General features: G+C 47.3%; 1 protein-coding gene across 1 annotated transcript; it reads right to left on the bottom strand.

Annotated features, from left to right (window-relative positions):
• Positions 1-19,391: 19,391 nt before the first annotated feature.
• On the bottom strand, positions 19,392-20,279 carry POM121L12 (POM121 transmembrane nucleoporin like 12). Its single transcript, XM_008150599.2, has one exon. It carries the CDS (start codon positions 20,277-20,279, stop codon positions 19,392-19,394), a length of 888 nt encoding a protein of 295 aa, XP_008148821.2.
• Between the last annotated feature and the right edge of the window lie 1,420 nt (positions 20,280-21,699).

The following is a 21,699-nucleotide window of genomic DNA, read 5'->3' as shown; positions in this document are numbered from 1 at the left end:
GATTGTGGAGAAAGGGGCAGTGACTTAATTATAGGCTATCAAGAATGTACACTAGGTTACTAGCACAGATTCAAACTGCAACCCTCCTCCCCCCAAATGTTTTATATTCCCTAACAATATACTGGTATGATTCAACCCCATCTCTGCTAAATTGGCTCAAGTAGTGACAAGCAGCCCGGACCCATTGAATGTCAGGTTACAATATTTCTTAGCAAAAGCTTGAAAGATTCAAGGTTGCGTCATAGAAGGAGATTTCTCATAGCCATGTGTAGGATGGATCAAACAATGGGAAGACTGGAGACCACAAGGAGGAAGGGGCTGGGGGTAGCAGGAATAATGGGGATATACAAAATTCACATTGGTATTTAATTCTGGAGTAAAGTTGAAGCATGTTGTGACTGGTTAAGTGTGTGTGTGGGGGGGGGAATAGGGATTGAAATATTCTGAAATTTCTATCTTAAGTTTTCAGAAAGATGTGAATGCCATTAATCTAGATTCGGGAGCGTTAGGGGAAATTTGGGGCAGGATGATAAATGCAATGGGGCCTGACACCTGAACTTGACCTGGACACCTTTTATCACAGGCTTGCCTCTCTATCGCGTGTAACTGAAAAACATTTCATTATTCAAGACCTGGGCTGAAGGATTCTCCTTTCTATGGAAACTTTTTATTGTTGCATTTCTGATTGAGTACCTGGATATCAGTGTAGTCAACTGAGTAGAAATTAGGTGAAGGGGAGCAGAGAAGGCCACTCCCAAATGTGCTACTTTGCCACCCGGATTGTTTTCACCTGAAGGCTTGATTGACCCAACAAATTCAAGAAAAAACTTGAAGCTCTCCTAAAAGAATTTAGATAGGGAGCCTGGCCCAGAAAGAGCCATTTCAGAGATAGTGTTTTACATGAATGACCTACCTGTATGTCAGGACAAACATCTACTTACCAGACACCTGCTCTTACTGTCCTGCAAGTTACCTCCTTATCTTTGTGGCCCCAAGCCCTTATCCTTTTCCCTGGCTCAGGATGGCAGATACACCTCAATTTCCTTACTACTTTTTAATTTTATTGATTTTAGAAGAGAGAGCAAGGGAGAGGGAGAGACAGAGAAACATGGATGTGAGAGAGAAACATCCATCCGTTGCCTCTCATATGCACCCCCACCGGTGACCGAACCCCCAACTGAGCATGTGCCCTGACCTGGAATGGGACCAGCAACCTTTTCGGTACATGAGAAGATGTGCAACCAGCTGAGCCAGGGCTTCCTGACTACTTTTGGCCTATATTTTTATGGGGCTCTCTCTCATACACATGAGATAAATTTGTTTCCCTCCTGTTAGACACGCCAAATAACAGAATAGGAGAAAGAAAAATATTTCCACCTCTACAGAACTTTATGTTAAGCTCTACTGAAGAGGATACCATGTAATGAACACTGGGGGTTTGTATACCCTTAAAACCAATACATGAAATGAGTCTCTTGTCTTCAAAATCACTAAAGAAGTGAAAAGAAGAGGCAGTGTTATTTTGCATATCTCTTTTAAGTAGTTTTTCTATCCTAATTACTAGTAGAAAAGCACAAATTAGATATATATGTAGTTATAAAGCATACTTTTGTTCCTGTTTTCTAAAAAGTAAAATGATGGCAATGAAGTTTTTTTTTTCATTTTTGAGTTTCTTATATTGCTCTGACTTTGATGGCAATATTCAATAAAGCACCTTCTGGTGCTTTTGATATGAAAGTGTGATTGCTATTGAACATTAAACAAGAGATGCTGGTAATTTTATGACAGTTATGTTTCAGCTTCCCATACCCAAACAAGGATAATCAAATCTCATGCTTGAGAGCCGTGGCTGATGGTCACAGGGAGAAGCAATGTGCCGCCGCTGGGGCGATTACGGAGGCACTCTGAGGGGCTGCGGCACCTCCCCTTGAAGGGTAGGCGAAGTCACTGCAGCCCAGAAAATGCGGCGGTGGCTGATGGCTGGTGCAGCTGATCCAATCTCATGCTCAGATGTATTTGCATTATATTCCATTTAAATGCCGTGTATTATAATTCAGTTACATCTCCACGTTTAAGGCAATGAGCTTGCTACTCCAATCTGCTGCAGAGTCTATGGGTCTTCCGAGAATTGAAAAGAAAGAACCGCTCTTAATCCCCATTTCCCATTTCCTTAGCATGAGACCTGCTCTCCTGTCTATAAATTTCTAAGCAAGCTTTCTACTTTTATCACTTTATTTTTTGTTTTTTCTTTCAAAGATCAAAACCTTAGTTTTCAGAACGTTCATTTTATTTTTGGAAAAAAAATCTTTATTGTTGAAGTATTACACATGTCCCCTTTTTTTTCTCCCATTGACCCCTTATAGCCTGCCCCCTGCCCCAGGTTATATATATGTGCATACACGTTTTTTGGTTCATCTCTTCCTACCGCCTTCCCTCTGAGATTCCACAGTCTTCTTTTAAAAAGATCTCTCATAGGAATAAATTCTTGAACCCATCTTACTGGAGAAGAGGAATCTTTTCTATTCTCAAATAAATGGGTCAAAGGTTGCAGAGACACAAACATGAGAAAGGTTTGCAGCCGTCAACACCATGCAATCCAGAGGTTACCATAGAATTTATTTTTATAACATACTAAAAATCGGTGATGCAAGGAAAAGTTTGCCAGTGTTTGGTCTGTACTTTAAATGTTGCCGTGAGCTTTGTGTACATACATGTGATGATAGGGTATAAAGGCAGGCGCCATACCTAGCAGAGGTTTTCGTGTTGAATTTTAAAGGTGATTTTGCCAGGTCAGATTTCCACTGGGAAGTTAAAGGAAGATTGGACAATTCATACAAGTTTCTGCCTTAAAATATATATATATATATATATATATATATATATATATATATATATACACACACAATATATATATATATGTCTAATCTTACTGCACTTGTTTAAAAGTTAAAGAAAGCACAGACGCATGGTGAAAACCTTATGAGGAAGCTGCGACATTAAACTAAAATACTGAGGCTCCTCCCGTGCCCTGCTCCTCTTCTGCAATTAGTTTTTCATGCATCAGATGATCCCAAGGTTAAGCAGACCAGAGGAGACCAGTACATTGAGAGTAGCCGTTAGTATAAATGTCAGCTCTTGGCCTGTGTTCCTAAGTCTTAAATGAAGACCATAGTCAGCCAATACCTTTATATGCTTTGTCTAAGCAGTGGGGGTGGGCGGGGGCGGGGGGTAAATATTGAGCAGCAGGAAGAAACTGGACAAAACTAAGCTCTAACTTTAGCAAAAGAATTGAGAAACTTTAACATGAATAATCCTTACAGCTAACATTTAATTCTCAGTGCATAATATGCATTACATACATTATCTCATTTGATAAAATAATCCTAAGGGATAGGTATTATTTTTACCCATCCTACAAATGTAGAAGCTGAGGCTCACAGAGGATAAGTAATGTGATGAAATTCACTCAACTTGCACACGAGCAGTACTCAACAACAAGTCTATCTAAGTCACTGTTTCAATGTAAAATTATTAACAAGACCTACCTTTTTTGGTAGGTCTTTGCCAGTTTTCATGATGTAAATACTCACACCATGGCCAATGCAAAATAAGGTAAAATTCTACAAAATCCATTCTTACAGACTGTGAGCCGGTTTTACCTACTACACCATTGAATCATGACTAAAAAACTCATAATTTCCACCATTAGGTGATACTCTAAGTCTGAAACAAAACAAGAGGAAAGAAAGAAACAGCAAAAAGAAAAAAGGAAACTCTTAGGTGAGGTCTCACAATGTTTTTCCTCTTGTTAACCACTTAGAAGAGGTCTTGCCCAGATCTTACTTCCAACATGAAGGACTACCATCTAAAAAAAAAAAAGAAATCTCCCAATAAATTACCAGTATGTGCAATTTAGCGATGGGTACCAATCCTTAGGAATTAATATATAGGACAAGCATGTGAAACTTATTAGGTCAACACTATAGGAAATAAAAGAGTGGGGGAGTGAAAAAAAGGAATAAAATGTTGTGCCTGGCCAGCGTTGCTCAGCGGTTGAGCATCAACCTATGAACCAGGAGGTCAGGGTTTGATTCCCATTCAGGGCATATGCCCGGGGTGTGGGCTGCATCCCCAGTGTGAGGTGTATGGGAGGTGGCCAATCAGTGATTCTCTCTCATTATTGATGTTTCTGTCTCTCTTTCTCTCCCGCTCTTCCTTCCTCTCTGAAATCAATAAAAATATTTTTTAAAAAAAGGAACAAAAGATTGAGAAACATTAACTAGAAAACATATCCGTGACTGGGTTAGAACTGTTTGAATCAGGGTGTAAAGGTGGCACTTTTCCTATGCCTACTACTTACTGTTGGCTAGACCATTAAGTGTCAGAATAGTGGTTAAGGTTTACATTATGATGATGGCTGACGCTTTAAGTAAGCAATATGAGGCTTCGGGTTTACGCTAGCAAGGTAGCAGAGTCGCCTTCACCCAATAGCCCCCTCCGTCCAAAAGAAAAAAAGCCTTCCCATTGTCTGTGCACTCTGCACGCTTTACACACCCGCACACCTACTTCTCTAGGGATGCTGTCGGCCTTTTCACCTCTCCATGCAAGTTGGCCCAAGATTTCTGTTAAAATAGCCTCTGTTCTCTGTCAAGGGAACAGGATTGTTACAGGAATCTTCCATTTTCCAATTCATTTGACGAGTGAAAAGTACACAGAGAATGTACAAGCAGAGTTATGAAAAGATTGATTTTTCTCCGCTCCGGCTTTCATCCGCTCAATCTTCGAAAAAACGCTCTTCATCTTTCCACTTGCACATCTGTTTTCACAGCATCAGACTCGGCTGCAGCCTCCGTGACAACGTGGCCTCATTTCTTTAATGAAATCTGGGTCTCTCGTGTTGGGGGCTGGCATCAAAATGAAGCCAGACGTCATTGGGCTTCTTCGCTTTTCCTTTCTCTCTGTGCATCCCACCCGAGGACCTGTAAGTATGTGGGCAGCATGTGCTCATGGATGGTGGATACCTGGTCCAAGTGAGACTGTAGTGATTAAATATTGAAGAGGGGGAAGGAAAAACTATTAAACATGCAGCGTATTTTAATGGAGTCGTAGGATATGCGTTGGCAGGGAAAACAGAGAATATCTATTTTAAACTTCCCATGGATTACTGAGGAAACTGAGAACAGGGGAGGTTTTAATCTCACCACAAATTAATTTTAGGAATATGTTGCGATGAATTAAAGATTTTAAGCTGGACCTTTTTTTAAAGGACTCCAATATGTGGAGGTGAAGAGCTCACTTTTCTGAGTTTACGTGTATTTGGGGACAAAACACAATGCAGAGATGGATGCTTGGAGAGGTTACGTCAGCCCCCACCGCTTACCCAGACCCTCACTGACAGAGCAGGTGTGTGCGTTCGTACCTGACCCCCAAGCCCATGACTTGAGTGTCAAGCTAAATAGGATCATCTTGTTAGTTTGTTTCATCCAGCTTATCTGAATCCCAGCCTTAGTTAAATCATTCTAGATGATTCTGAATGGCCCCAGGGAGATCTACATGCCTACCATGGGACATTGGCCTTGATTCTGTTCCCTAGTCCAGAGTTCTCTGCTCCTGTGTTTTGCCAAAGTAAATGCAAATGCCAGAAGTTTTAGGTACATCATCCCTGAGGTGCTCACAGGTGGAATACTCAGCAACACAGATGTCTGCCGGACACCACGGATGCTGCCAACACTCATGGTCCAGGGGCCATGTCTTGCCCGAGGGGTTTGCCTCAGGTGCCCATCCCTGGAGGGTGCTGAGAAGGTTGCCTCCAGCCTTTGACTGACAGGCCTGGGGAGCTGCCTTGGTGTGCAAAGTCCGTCTCTCACAGTTCTCTGAGGGAGCAGCAGTCAGCGACTCAGGCCCGGGCCTCCTCTGCTCACAAGCACATCTGCATCCCAAGTCCAGGCACCTCCACTTGGGTGCCTCCTGCTTGGGGGTCTCGCTGAGGCACATTTCTCAGGGTTTCCTCCCCCTCATCTCTTCCTCTCTCCTTGTCCCTGGCCCTGCCATGTGCACAAAGGCCGGGGCCTTGGCTTGGGGACTCCCTCAGCAGTGAGACGATCCCGGTCGATGTCACATGTCTCCTCACTGCCAGCAGGTGCCCTTCGGCAGGGGCCCGAGGAGCAGTACGTCCCTTCTCCCAGCAGGGGCAGGCTTGCTGGCTGCTTCGTTTCCCTGTGCCATTTGGCACCTGCTGTGCAGGTGAGCCGGGCCTGTGCTAGGGCTGGTGGCCACTGACGGGCCTGGGCATGCCGAGGACTTGCCACCTTTCTTCCTCAGAGATTTTTAAAAACAAACTTTACATTTATTGTTGACACTATTACAGATGTCCCATTTCTACCCCTAGCATCCGCCACCCCAGTCCCCGCCTTCCCTTCCCTCTGGCTATCACCTCACTGTTTGTGTCATGGGTTATGCATATACACTGAGTGGCCAGATTATGATGATCTCTGAATGCATAATAATCTGGCCACTCAGTGTTTATCCTCCTATATAATAAAAGGCTAATATGCAAATTTTTCTCTCGACCAGAAGTTCAACCAGCAGGCAGGCCGGCCAACCGCCCATGTCCCCTCCCCCTGGCCAGGCTGGCTGGACCCCACCCATGCATGATTTCATGCACCGGGCCTCTAATACACACACACACACACACACACACACTGAGTGGCCAGATTATTATGCGTTCAGAGATCATCATAATCTGGCCACTCAGTGTATGCTCTGTGGTCATTCCCTCACTTTCTTTCATCCAGTTCCCCCCGATACCCTCTCCCTTCTGCCAGCTCAATCTGTCCATGCATCCATGCCTCTGGCTCAATTTTTTAAAAATATTTTTATTGATTTCAGAGAGGACAGGAGAGGAAGAGAGATAGAAACATCAGTGATGGGAGAGAATCATTGATTGGCTACTTCCTACATGCCCCCACAGGGATCAAGCCTGCAGCCCGGGCATGTGCCCTGACTGGGAATTGAACCGTGACCTCCTGGTTCATAGGTTGACTCTCAACCACCGACCCAAGCCAGCTGGGCCAGTTCTATTTTATTGGTTAGTTTATGTTGTTCTTTAGCTTCCACATAATAGTGAGGTCAAATGGTATTGTCTGTCTCTGACTGGCTTAGTTCCCTTAGCAGAGTCATCCGTGCTGTTGTAAAGCGCTGAGTTCCTCTCCTCAGAGCTCTTGACGTAAATGCTCCTCACCATTGTGCTGACAGCCCTGTCTGCTGCCCCTGGCACCGTCCTCGCCCTGGGACTCGGGGGGCTTGAAGCTGGAGTGGAGGCCAATCTTGTCGTCAGGCTCAGTTTCGTTTGAAGCCACCCGCTCCCCTGGCCCTTGCTGTCTTGGATGGCTGGGTGCCTTTCACATGTTCTTGCCTCTGGGAAGTTTTGACCTCGAGTTTTTGTGGGAAAGATGTGCCCAGGACCCTGTGTTTGCCTGTGTTCCCCAGGTCCCCTGTGAGGTCCAGCTATGCCTGAGTCCATGGAAAAGTCAGCTCCCGCGAAACCTGGGTCCCTACAATATTAGTTGATCAGCAGGTAGCACTGCAGTCTCCCAGGCTCTCTCATTTCATTTTCTCATGTCAGCTCTCAGACCACTCTGCACAGGCGGAGATGGGAGCATGCTCCGTGCCACTCAGCACCCAGCTGAGGGCCTAGGGCTTGTGAAGAATGGGCCAGGGGTTCGCATTCAGTTTTGAAAAATAGATCTACTTCTTTTTTTAAATAGAAGCTTGTTTCCTTTTTAAAAAAACATATTTTTATTGATTTTCTTTTTCTTTTTCTTTTTTTTTTTTTTTTTAGCGAGAGAGAGGAAGGGAAAGGGAGAGATAGGAACATGAGTGATGAGAGAGAACATCGATCGGCTGCCTCCTGCATGCCCCCTCCTGGAGATGGAGCCGCAACCTTTACAGAGTGGTCTTAAAGCTGACCACTCTGCCTGGGTCGATGCTCAACCACAGAGCCACACCAGCTGGGCAAGATCCACTTTTATTTCTACTTAGCCATGTCATGCTGACTTCAAAATGCATAGTTTCCTGAAGCTGAACTAAGCAGCAGAGTGGATGTTTTAAAATGGTAAGTTTGAGAGGCTGAGTTCGCAGGAGTGACTGTGTAAAGCAGCATATCCGCTTTCTCAGTCACGACCCTGTGCAGAGCACCAGGGAGAGCTCACCGAGTGGGAGAGGGGATTCCGTCTCACGTGGGAAGACATCCTAAAGGAAAACCGAGTGAACTCAAACGGCAGGAGCGCCAGCGGGCCCGCGTGGATGAGCCTGGACCGTCGGCCGAGTGCAGGGCATGGGCCGCAGGTCACACGGGCAGCTACACGGGCACTTTGAGGTCAAAAGGAATGATTTTATTCCGCGGCTCTGCGTTGCGTCGTGTCACAGGAGGAAGCGTGAAGTGACACATGTTACCAACACCCTGGGGCATCTTTCCCAGTCTAGGTTTTAGCAACGCCCTCTGCTATTTCTTGGTCTACCTACAATACCAGTATATTGTTCCCAAGAATACATATTAAATCAAGTCTCTATTCTATTCATTATGGGCATAGGAAAAGTGCAAAAGGGACATTGTGAAATGAAACCACAGAAGAGTAACCTGAGCTTTAAAAACTCTTCATTTTACCTTTTGCGAGCACATGTTTAAAGTGTGTTAAATGAAACGTATGATCAAAAACAGTGAGCCACTTGGGGTCCTTATATTTTATAACTTTAAGGATAGGTGTTAGATAATGTCTCCTTCATCCGGCAACTGTTTTAAACATGAATTGTCCTTCCTTCTGGCAGATTGAAGATAATGTTTTAGACTACTGAAGGCTATAGGAATTGCTAGCAAGATTCACTCATAAAACTAGTTAGAGTCACTGTCTCCAGCATCTGCCCACTTCTCGCCTGATTCCTCTTCTCTAAAACCACACCCGATGCCGCCGAGCTCTTTCTTCCAGAAGGAAGACGAGTGGCGAAGAGGAGGCGGCATCTGTGGCCCAGCTATTCTGGGGACCGTGTCACAGAGATTTGCCTACACAGACGATCTCCGGTGACCAGGGAGCCAACTTAGTCATGAAAACTAAGCCTGTTTAACGCAGGATCCCTAACTCCAGAGAAGCAAGGTGGGAGGGGCTGCTGTTCGAAGAAACCCAGGTTTTGTTGGGGCACCGTTCAATATGGCTCCTTGGTAAGGACACTAGATGGTGGTGAGAAGACGTCCTTCTCAAGGAGGAATGCTCAGGCTTCCTTAACGGCATGCAGTGCCAGTTTGGGGGACAGCTACCCCTTAGGGCATCGTCCGGGCACTGCAAATAGTGAGGGCCATCCCGTGTGACCTTGTCCTCTGTGGGAGAGGAAGCCACAGGGGCTGGGGAGGCTGTCTGGGTCCAGTGCTCCTAAGGGGTGAACAGCACCAGTGTCAGGTAGATTTCTTTCTTTCTATTATCTTTCTATCCCCCTCCCTTCCTTCCTTCCATCCTTCCTTCCTTCCTTCTTTTCCTTCCTTCCTTCCTTCCTTCCTTCCTTTTTCCTTCCTTCCTTTTCCTTCCTTCCTTCCTTCCTTCCTTCCTTCCTTCTTTTCCTTCCTTCCTTCCTTCCTTCCTTCCTTCCTTCCATCCATCCTTCCTTCTTCCTCCCCTTTTTCTCTCCTTCCTTCCTTTTTTCCTTCCTTCCTTCCTCCCTTCCTTCCTTCCTTCCTTCCTTCCTTCCTTTTTCCTTTCTTCATTTCTTTCATTTTTTAAAATGATTTTTATTGCTTCCGAGAGAGAGAGAGAGAGAGAGAGAGAGAGAGAGAGGGAGAAGAAGAGAGAGATAGAAACATCAATGATAAGAGAGACTCATTGATCGGCTGCCTCTTGCACACCCCCTACTGGGGATTATGCCCCAACCAGGAATGAAACCAGCGACCCGTTGGTTCCAGGGTCGACACTCAACCGCTGAGCCACACCGGCCGGGCTTCCTTTCTTCGTGTGGTTCTTTCTTTCTTTTCAGCTAGCTGCAGCAAGTGAGGATGTAGGGGGCACTCTGCAAGGGCAAGGAGGAGGTGCTGTCTGTATGCTTGGGCCTGAGTGCGATGATTTAAAGGAGGCTGAGGAAATCGAAGTCAGAACTGGATTGTATGCTGTCAGGATGCAGAACAAGCCTGTGATTGAGCATCTTAATAATTTTTATCTAGGAGATGGGAGGATTAACGTGGGATTAGAGTTGCCGTGGGTGAGGCAGCAACAATCACTCAGAGCGGAGGAGATGGAGGAGGAGATAGAGGAAGGCGTGTGGTCATTTTGGCTGTTTGCAGAGAAGTCGTGTCAATGTCTTGTTCTGAGCAGCGTTCAGGTCGACACGGACTGTTCATCTTTTCCTCAAAAGCCCAACAAGTCATCGAATGGCCGGATGGGCCGGAGGACCTTGGTCGTGTTTTGTTTTTTTTTTTTTACAATGAGGCCAAGGAAAACACACACTCTGTTCTGCCCCATCATCAGGTGCCCTTTTAGGGGGACACGGAAAGGCCTTTCACTGGGAGAGATCCAGAGGGTTTTGCGTGTCTGCGTGCTGTGCTGCTTTTCCCACAGAGGCCCGCAGCGCCTCTTGGTGTTCAGATGATTAGAACAGGGCAGTCTGAGCAGGCAGGCTGACCGGGCGTGCGGGCTCAGGTACCGGCCTGGCTCCCCATGGCCACAGCCACTGGGCAGCAGGTCCAGACGCAGGCAGGTGAGTTCTGATGCTGCTACTTAAAGCATGACAGCTCTGGCCGGCACTCAGACGTCTGTGCGTGTCCGCAGCTGGAGTGTAAACACACGGGCTGGCCGTGCCTGGGCACAGCCTGGTGCTGGCACTGGATGTAAGTGCGGATGGAAGGGTTTGCGTTGAACGGCGTGTTTTCTTGGTCATCACGGAGCGTGTACTGTTTTCATCATTAAAAACTGGTTTCACTGTCAGCAATGACGAAACTAGTTTACATTTAAAACTTTTAGATAATGTGTAATCTCAAAAGTGCATTTTTGTCTTTAGAGAAACAAGGTTTTCTTGTGAGTAATTAATATGAAATGGCCTGCTTGCTTTACTCAGCTGCTTCACTATGCGGTTCTCTTTCATTAGAAAGTGTAATGGGCCCTGGCCGGTGTGGCTCAGCGGATAGAGCGTTGGCCTGTGGACTGAAGGGTCCCGGGTTCGATTCTGGTCAAGGGCACATGCCTGAGTTGTGGGCTCCATCCCTAGTGTGGGGCGTGCAGGGGGCAGCCCATCAATGATTCTCTCTCATCATTGATGTTTTCTCTCTCTCTCCCTCTCCCTTCCTCTCTGAAGTCAATGAAAATGTATAAAAAAGAAAAAAGAAAGCGGCATGGCAGACACACTCATGCGGTGCCTCCTGGCCTGGCTATTCAGGAGGGAGAGCTCTGCAGTTGAACAGTATTGTATTGAAGCAGAACCTCCAGGAGGGAGCGCTCACTTTTACTCATTTTACTTCTCGTGCTTGTTATGAGCTTTTGTGTACGGCCACTCCCTGGGAGATGGAGAGGGACTTATCCGTGGCTGCCGGCCGGTGGCTGCAGTTCTGGGCTGCAGGGCCTCAGAGCGAGGCAGCCAGCCAGAGATCATGTTTACGTGGGAAAGAAGTGGGTGAGAGAGGCCAGGGGAAGACAGCCGCAGGTCTGCGTGAATGGTACCAGCCGGGCAGATGCAGCACAACTCAGAAATGCCACTTGCCCATAGTGTTCGTTAACGAGGGGGGATGGGGCAAATTTTATTCCATGTTGATGCAAAAAATTAGCCATCGGAGTATCCATCCTTTATCACCTCAGGACTATTTTGCTCATCATTGCCCTGGATTGTCCCTGCCTGGTCTTTCGGTGCCTTCTCTGTCCTCCCTGCCCTGTCTACCTCCTTTCCTGGGACGTGGCCTGGTGACCCCAGACACTGCCCTCCTGAGCTCACCAGGACTTCGGAATCGCCCCCTCCAATGAACACATGGTAGCCCTTATTTTGCTGGAGCTTCCCCAACTGTCACCCTTGTCCACTGGACCCCTAGAAATCAGCTCTTTCCTTGGGGCCTCCTCCCTGTCATCCTCAAGGCACCCCGTGCTGGGCACCTCTCTGGCCTGTGGTTCTCAGCTTCATTTTGTGGCTGATGTTGCTTTCCGCATTCCCAAGACCATGTCCCTAGCCCTCCGACGTACGCGCGGGGTACCTGAAACGACAGGGCACTGTTAGAAAAAGTGCCAAATCGCTTAACGTGCCTTATTGACATTGACCTCGGCAAGTTTGCCTCGGTGCCAGCCTTGAGTTCTATGCTTTAGTCACAATGAAATGTGGCTATTTTTTCATTTTCTTGAATGTCCAGGCCATCACACATGACTAGAAAATGTTTTTCCATCATTTTCTTTGGTATTTTTTCCAAGTTCCAAATGAGAAGGTACTTCTGTGGAGAAGCCTTCCATTACTCTCCTAGGGTGAGTCAGCGCCCCCTGCTGTGGACTCCCAGCAGACCACACCTCCCAGGTGAGAGATTATTCCATCACTTTATTACGTAAACTGCTTGTTTAATTGTTTCCTCTCTAGACTACCAAGGTCATTACAGAAGGTTTGTGTCTCTCTTATCAACTTCACTATCTACAACACTTAGCAGAGCCCCTTGAACACAATATGGTTAATGAATACCCGCTGACTCAAAACTGCATTCATGTTCTCAGAACTGAACTGGGCTGTGCCCTCTGGAGTGAATGGGAAGCTAGAGCCTTACCGCTGAAAGGACTCCGTAGAGTTTGACAGCAAAGGCAACACAAATCTTGCTCCTTCCACAACTAAAGAGCGATGGAATATTTTATCGTTCCTAATCTATTTGTCCCATCCCATCTGACTTACCCATTACATAAACCCAGTGCTTCTGGATATTATTTCCATGTTGATTGAAAAGAGAAAAATTTGTAAAAACAATACCACAGTGTTTGCCCAAAATTGTCTTCTTTACGTAAAAAAGAATAGCCAAAATTTTAATGTTTTTTTTGCTTTTAGAAAACGTATCTCCTTGTAATTTAGGAAGGATTCGGGCATGTGTTTTCTTAACTAACACAGAAAATGTACATATTTACTTGCTGTCTAGCAATGCATTTGGAAGACGACCATAATCCATGGCCCATTTGCTTTAGTCAGTCAACATAAAATGAAGGGTAAGATGTTTACCTATGCCAGATGTAAAATACAGTGTGTGGCTGGGAATGGCCCGTCATATTTCACAGATGGCTGTGTACATTGCATCGAGCATGCTTCCCAGGAGGCGAGAAGCACATTCCCTCTGGCTCAGCGGCTCACCCAGGGATCACGGGAAGCCACAGGGCAGCTGCTGCCTTTGTCACCTTCACAGCTGTTTGCTCTCTCCCCACGACTCACTGCATCAGCCCGCTCAGGGAGAGCCAGAGGAAAAAGCTGCCCAGTAAATAGAGAAGGTATCAGTGCAGCTCCCAGCTGCCTTCCCTCTCGCGGGGGAGATTTTCCAAAGGACGGGCACCCATCGAGAACATAACAGCCACGTTGTTAATCAGTGTGATGCAAAGCTATGAACTGGCAGGTTATGCTGACATTTAAAAACTCTCAGATTGCCTGGGAGGATGAACTCTATGGCTTCTCACCTCCACCAGAGCTATACACACTGTTCAGTAATGCTCATATGAAACTCACGTCTAAATGCATGTGTATCTTCATCAACCACCCCCACTCTCACTCTCTAGAACCATTTACCCAGTGCTTTGGTGATGAGCTGAGATGTTTTCCTATTGCTCTTTGCATCCATGTTCCCATGCACAACAGTCATTATGGAGAAATCAGCTCAGGTGAGAAATAGAAGCAGCGTCCTGTTTGGCAAGATCCCGAGAACTTTGTCAGATCATGTAGAACACGTTTTACATTATTGACAGGGTTATCCTCTTCTCACTTCCAATTCCTATTGACATTAAAATTACCTGAAATCTTTCTTCTGAATTTGTATGGATAATCTGTATTGTTTGCCCTATTGAGAACATAGGTTTTGTGAGGAACAATGTCTATTACACTTAACTTATTTACAGTCTGCTGTGGTGCCGAGCGCAAAGTGTGTCCTGGGTAATTATTTCTGTGAATGGATAAATACAGAACAATTGCATCTTCAAAGACATATTTCCAATTCTTTCAAGTGGTGTGTTCACAAGTAGAACATGAAGAGCAATCTTGAAAATATTCTTGTTTCTTGATACATAGAGACAGGGCGGAGCCCATTGTCAGTCATATCCAGGTAACCACCAATCCACTTAAGGTCTCTATAGTTTTCCCTTTTGGGTCTTCGGGGTCTGTCTTCTATCACTTCGCACTAAGAGTCTGAGGTTCAGCCATGTTTTCTTGGTACCTTCATTTCTTTCTTATTTCATTGTACGAAGAGACCACATTGTGTCATCCATTCACCAGTGGATGGATATTTGGTTTATTTCCATTTTTTCTTGTATTATGAATAATGCTAACCATTTATATACAAGTCGTTGTGTAAAACTGTTTTCAGTTCTCTTCAGTGAGAGCCTAGGGGTGGAAGTGCTAGGTCATGTGGTAAATTTGTATTTAACTCTTCAAAGACTGTGACACTATTTTCCAATATGGCTTCGCCAAATTACATCTCTAGGAACAATGTCTGGGGGTTCCAGTTACTTTATATTCTCATCAACACTTGTTATTGTCTGACTTATTATTTATATCCATTCTACTGAGGATGCAAAGTGGTATCTTGGAATAACTTTTTGTTTGCATTTACCTAATGCTTAATAATGTATATTTGTTTTGTTGTGTTTTAACATTGCTACAGCCATAGGTATGTAAAGGTATGTGAAAGACTAAAGGATGTAGCTGTGGTTTTCTCTAGACAGTGAAAGTATAACTGACTTTATTTTTAATTTTTTCTATTTTAAAATCCTATATAATAAAAGGCTAATATGCAAATCAAATGAACAGCAGAATGACCTGTCAACATGACACACACTGACCACCAGGGGTCAGATGCTCAATGCGGGCGCTGCCCCCTGGTGGTCAGTGTGCTCCCACAGGGGGAGTGCGGCTCAGCCAGAAGCCCTGAGCCAGGCTCATGGCTGGCAAGCACAGCGGCAGTGGTGGCAGCATTAAGGAAGCCTGCTCCCTGTGGACTGCGAGAGGGCGCAGGCTGGGCTGAGGACCCCCCTCCCTCCAGTGCTTGAATTTCATGCACTGGGCCTCTAATATTTTTATTAAAAAGGGATTGTAACTACAAACAATCTAGCATATTTTTTTTTCTCACAGAATTATAGAATTTAGTGTAAAAAACAAAAAACACCACTAGTTTTTTTTTCAGGATGAACTTCTAGAACCCGCTAGCCCACCCTCGACAAGTGATGAGCTCAGGTCTACCCCTTTAGGGCATCATTAATAACAGCATTTATTTTTTTGCCAAGTCTTAATTTCTCAATTGACTTTGGTTCTATATACTTCAGCTCTTCATGGGTCAGGCTCGATGCCCAATTTCTGGCACTGGTCCCAGACATTTGGTTCCCTCCCAAAGCCTGTATTCAACGTGATTGCCAAGGTTGGTCCTGGCAGTGATGATCTGTTATAGACTCCTGATGGTCTAGGGGGTTATAGAAAGCTAACGTGTGGCCCTTTCTTTTGAACTGAAGTTTGCAGGTGAATTAGATGCTTCTCTGCTGAATTTACCCCAGACTTTCAGTGTATTTCTCTCTTTGATGGAAATACTTGTCAGCCAGTGATAGAAACGTATAATCAAGAAAATATTTGGAGAAATTGGAATCAGAAACTCATTTTAAATAGAGAAGAAACGTAAGTGTACTTTCATTGTACTTCCTTTTGCATTACAAAATATTTTGAGATTCAAACACAAAAATGAGTAGTGGAAAATTTGATAAGACACATCAAGGAAGTGTTGATCTTTTAAAACAGTGAAAGAGTTGAGGGCTTTGTTTCATCTTCTTATTGAAGGAATAGACTCTAATTATTGGATATTGTTTACATGCATTACAAACCTTTTGTGGCTTTTATGATGCTTTGGGTAAGAAGTACTGCGATATGTGCCTGGCACATAAATTTCCAGGTTACAGTTTACAGCTAACAAGACAAATACCTAAAATTTTGTACCACCAGGATCATTAAGAGATGAATGAGGTAGGAAGGTGCCTAGAGTGTTGTGCAGAAAGCATTGCCCATTCTGATACAGCTTCCCTGGCTTGCACTCTCAGACCCTGATGCTGTGGATAGAGGTACAGGTCAGAAGACTCCACAAATGGACGTACCGACAGAAACCAGGTTTCATCTCCAAATGGCATCATTAAACCTCTTAGCGGAGGACTGGCTGTCAGTGTGAACGCTCGGGGCCACCTGAAAATTATTTGCATTTTAATTCTACTTCTTCAAGTTTAGTTCTTAGAGAGCCTTCAGAGCCGCTGGAGGAGAGAGTGTCCGACCTAGTCTTGCGCGTGCTCTGTAGTCACTGAGTCAGTGGTCCAACGGAGAGCTTTCTTGTTAAAAACCGGTGGGAGCCGAGGGCCCTTTGGCTCAGCATTTCTGTGGTCACGTGCCTCTGTTTTATTCTTTTAGACAGAAATTCTGTTAACTCGTTCCTTTTCGTCTTCTCTACATTCTCTACCGCGTCAGTGACCTATGGATTCATTTTGCCTTTGATCGTCTACTTTTTCTTGGCTTATCTCTTGGAAGAAAAATCCATATGCCACCTCTGACTAGAGCCTGTTTAGTGTGAGGAATTCAGGCAATTCTCCTGAAATCGCATTAAGCCTGCTCTGGCAGGGTTAGTTTGCTCTAAGGCCAGTCTTTTCAAGATCCCTGCAGACCAGGCACACGGATACAAAATATGCAGAGGCAGAATGGTGATTGCTTATGAATCAAAAGGATAGTACACTTTCATGTGTCCATTATTATTCTTTTCTCATTCTGCCTTCTGGCAAAATGGTCTGCCCTAAAGTACCATATGTGCCGACATAAATAAGTCTCTCCCTTTAAATTCTCGTTACCTGATGGCATAATACCGCCCTCCAATACAGAAACTGTATTCTTAGCCCTGGCTGGGTAACGCAGTCGGTTAGAGCATCAACCCGATAAGCCAGGGTTGTGGCTTCCATCCCCATAAATATGGACAGATCTCAATCGCCACTTGAATCTCTTTCCACTTCGAGTTGTGGCCACCCAATCGAGTCTCTATCCCTCTAGTATCCACTGAGCATATAACTTACCTCTCTTCCCAGTGCATATACTGTATAACTTATCATTCGATCCAGGATACCCTTGGCTGAAAGGGGGCACAAATTAGTCAGGGGTAAGTAAGATCAACTGAGACTGTCCCCAACAAACACTTGTGTATGAAACCGGTCCAACTCACATCTGTGGACTTGCTATTTTGAACGTCCACACTGCTCGCCCTCAGCCCAACCACTGTTTAAACTCTGTCTGGTCCAAAATTACACTCTTCTTCCCCTTGTCCTCTCACGTCATTTTCCCCCATTAACTTCTACTTATCCTAGAAGTTCAGCATGTTTTTCTCTCATTTATCTATGCAAAAACGTTCTCATGTCCTTTATATGTTCACAAAGAACATTTGATTTGCCGTAGCAAAATTCATCACTCTGTATTGGATTCTCTTTCTTCTAACTATCTGCCCACTGATCTTTAATTTCCTTGGGACCTCAGTCACCATAATGATCCCGGTGCCTAGCACACTACTCGGCTCGATGCAGGCTCTCAATAAATTCTCCAGGCGTGCTGAAAGAAATGCGATACCGACCGCCATCGGGGATACAATTGTCCAGATACTTAAACTCCCTTTTAAACTAATTAAATTTCAATTCCTCTGCCGGGTTCCCTGCAGTCCTCGCCCAGGCCAGCCTTTGTGCCATCCCGTCCCTGGAGCTGCGTTATTCTTACCGTTTCCTTCGCATTTAGCAGCCTCACGCACAAGCGGGGGCGCATTCACACTGAAATGCAACTGCAGGTGTATTTCATATGCCTAGCAAACACGTAGGCAGATGTGGCCATGCTTTTTAAAAGTATATTGACCCCCAATTTTAATCCAGGAAGGGCGTTTTGCACTACCTTCCCCAGTGCAGTGATTTTCAACGGGCGGGCCACCAGAATTTGTAAAACATGCAATACCTGACTACTTAGGGCAGTGGTCGGCAAACTCATTAGTCAACAGAGCCAAATATCAACAGGACAACGATTGAAATTTCTTTGGAGAGCCAAATTTTTTAAACTCAAACTATCTAGGTAGGTACATTGTTATTAACTTAATTAGGGTCCTCCTAAGCTGGCCTTTGCTAAAAACTCAAGGGGCCAAAGAGCCGCATGTGGCTCGCGAGCCGCAGTTTGCCGACCACTGGCTTAGGGGAACGGCAGCAGCCAACACAGCAACAGCCATCCGGTGTGGGTGCATCGAAATGACGCTTCTTCAACATGCCACATCTGCACAAGCGTACATTTCGGTGTGCCGCAGGGTTTTAGTAGCTCGCTTACCGGTGCCGTGAGATGCAGAAGGGTGACAGCGGCTGCCCTCGCGAGTCCCACAGCGCCCACCTGGCAAACACACCCTGACTCCCGGCACCTCGCCTGCCCATCACCCCCTCAGACCACAGGCCCGTCTCCTCTCGCCTGAAATACAGCCTGGAGCCCTTATTTCTGTTTTAGCTGCTGCCTCCGGACAGCAACCAGAGCAAATCTGCTTAAAAATATCAGCTCATCCGTCTTTCTTCTGCCTAAAACCCGCGGTCCTTAGGATGAAACGCATCCTCTTCCCAGGACCGAGACCTGGACGGCATTCTCTGCGCCCTGGTTTCCTTTCCCCCCATCAGGAGGGCTTGTCTGGGCCTCACACACAGGGCACTGACTCCCAGGAGGCCCTGCCCCCGCTCTGGTCCCCCGGAAACACGCGTTCCCTTCCCTCCTGCACAGAAAGCTCTGTATTGAAAGCTAATATTGCTTTAATGAGATCAGCCATTTCACTGTACAACCTGGATAGACAGAGGAGGCGGCGGTGGGGATGTCTCCTTACACCCTCAGGGGATGGCGAAGGCTGTGCTCCGAACCATCCTCCCTGTGGGTTCTGCAGAGTCAGGCCTGGTGGGTCTGGGGTTGGGGGGGCGGGGGGGAGCACTGCTGTGTCGGGGTCCCACGTGGGGGTGCAGCCGGGGCCAGCAGGAGAGCAGGTGTGAGGCCCGGGACGTGGGTAGCGGAGCCCTGGTTCTCAGCAGCCGAGGGGGCGGGCAGGCTGGGTGTCCCAGAAGCCAGTGAGCCCCAGGAGGCAGCTCTGGGCCCCGAGGGAGGACTCCCCGAGCCCCCGGCCTAACACCCCACCTCTTCGCTCAGGTGTCCGGCGGGGGCTCTGCGCCCTGGCCCGGCGCTGTGGCCAGGGGGCGGGCGGTGCGCCCACGGGCCAGGTCCTCCAGGCGGACGTTGTAGCTCCAGGGGCAGCGGCTCCGGCTCAGAGGCCCTGGCCGGGGCGCACAGCAGGGCCCGGCGCCGGTTCCCACCGGGGCCTGGAAGGGGGACGGCCAGGGCTCCAGGTCCCGGGTCTGGATCTTTCTCCCTTGGATCTCAAACCAGAGCGGCCCGTCCAGCTTCCTGGTCCCCTTCCTGGCCCAGCTCGGGGTCCGCAGCACGGTCTCCTTGGCAACGGGGTCCGGGGGGTCCTCGGTGGGCGGACTCCCTGCAGCTTGGGCTCCCCGCTCTGGGGGCGCACAGGGTCTCCCCTGGCGCTCAGGAGGCGTAATCTGGATGGTCACGGGGCTGGAGAGCCGTCTGGGGTGCTGGACTCTCCACAGCCCCCACCTCCCAGACCTCTCGGGCCCCCCGGCGGTCTCCGGGGGTGACTGGGCACGAAGGCGCCTCGGTGTCTCCATGACCTCCCTCCCGGGCTTGGGGGACCTCCAGTCCGGCGGCATTTGGGGGAAGGGTCCAGTGCTGACCCGGGGCCCCCTGTGGGCGCCGTCCTGGGCCCTGGTCAGACCAGGAGGCCACAGGGCAGGGCGTTCCTGGGCCAGGGGTGGCGATGCGGGCTGGGGTGAGCTCAGGCAGCTGCCCATGGAGGCGGCCAGCAGCAGGGGGGCCTCCAGATGGGGATTCGACTTCCAGACGTTCCCGATGAATCCCGACGCGGCCCTAGGTGAAGCCCCCCAGGCTCGGTGACCGTTGGCACCTGGGCTCAATGAGAGCGCGGGCGCGGGCGCTGGAATCTTCCAACCACGTTCCATGCGCGAGGCAGGTGCCGGGGGATGCGGGGACCTGGGCAGGCGCAGCAGCAGCCCTGCGTGCCCCTGGAGGCTCACAGCTCCTCCCTTCCCTCCCGCTGTGGGCAGCGAGTTTGGGTCTGGAGAGAAATGTCTAAGAGCTCTCTTTTTCTCTCATTTTCATTCTCTCTCTCTCTCTCTCTCTCTCTCTCTCTCTCTCTCTCTCTTCCCCACCTCCCCCCAACCTCTTTTGAGATCTCTTCCGCATACTCTACAAGTAAACAATTCATCTATTCCAAGTGTACAGTTCTCTGGCTTCTGGGCCACTCACAGATGCGGGCACCCATCCCATAGTCATCCCGCAAACGTGTTTATCACTCCAAAAGGACATCCTGTGCCCTCCTGCCCCCAGCTTCCCGCCCACCCCCTTCCCCAGCCCTGAACAGCCACTCATCCTGCTCTCTCTAGGGGTCTCCCTTTTTCCTCCTGGACTGTCATCAGCATGGAGTTGGGCCGCAGGTGGGCCTTGGCGACCAGCTCCCTCCTCGGGCATCTCCCAAGCTCCGTCCACGTGGGTGGGCACCCCATTCCTTTCTGTGGCCCAACGTCACTCCATGGTATGGATCTACCGCATTTTATCTTTTGCCAGTTGATGGACATTCGGGTTATTTCTCCCTCTGGTTGATTATGAGTGATGCTATTTTAGACATTCGTGTGTGAGATTTTGTGTGGACAAATGTTTTCACTTCTCAGTAGAATTGTTGGTTCATATGGAAACTCTGCTTAACTTTTTGAGGCCCCACCCAACAGTTCTCTACAGCGTCTGTTCCAATTTATATTTCCATCAGCAATGTAGCCTCTGTTTTTGGACTTGACATTTAGAAGGAGAAAATGTAATAATTCCCACAGTCCCTAAAAATTGCAGATGGGATATTGACAGAAGGCCACTCTTATTATTGTTAAAACAAACAAAAAAAGGAGCATGATTTACTTCAATGCTCTTTTTAAAGAAAAACAAATAACTGGTTTTTGTTTCTGCCAATGTTTGACTCTTCTGGGATGGATGTTAATGTTACTTTGTGCAATCTGCCTCTTGAAGAAAGAGCGGCAGTCGACATCATTCCTATTTTAGCTGACAATGTGAGTTTAGGATTCCATACATTCGTATGTAGATTCTCTTCTCTTTGAACATGAATTTGATCACTCCCCTCCCCGCCCCGCCCCGTATTAACTACTCATCCATGAGAACAGTAGCGTGGCACATACTTCCCAACTAACATCTGCAAAGCACCTGGCGACAAAACCAGTGTTTGGTGGAGTTTGGAGGCCTGTTCTGGGGGGTATTGAAAACGCTGTTCTCCAGACATTTGCCTTAAAAGCAGGTGCAGAGGCTCCGCTGGGCTAGCCCGGAGAGGTGCGGAGAGGTGCGGAGGGTGGCAGCTGG

The sequence above is a fragment of the Eptesicus fuscus genome, chromosome 14 (assembly GCF_027574615.1).
Source record: "Eptesicus fuscus isolate TK198812 chromosome 14, DD_ASM_mEF_20220401, whole genome shotgun sequence".
NCBI classification, from domain to species: domain Eukaryota; kingdom Metazoa; phylum Chordata; class Mammalia; order Chiroptera; family Vespertilionidae; genus Eptesicus; species Eptesicus fuscus.
Note: the sequence above shows the minus strand (reverse complement) of the source record. Positions and strands in the feature narration are given on the sequence as shown.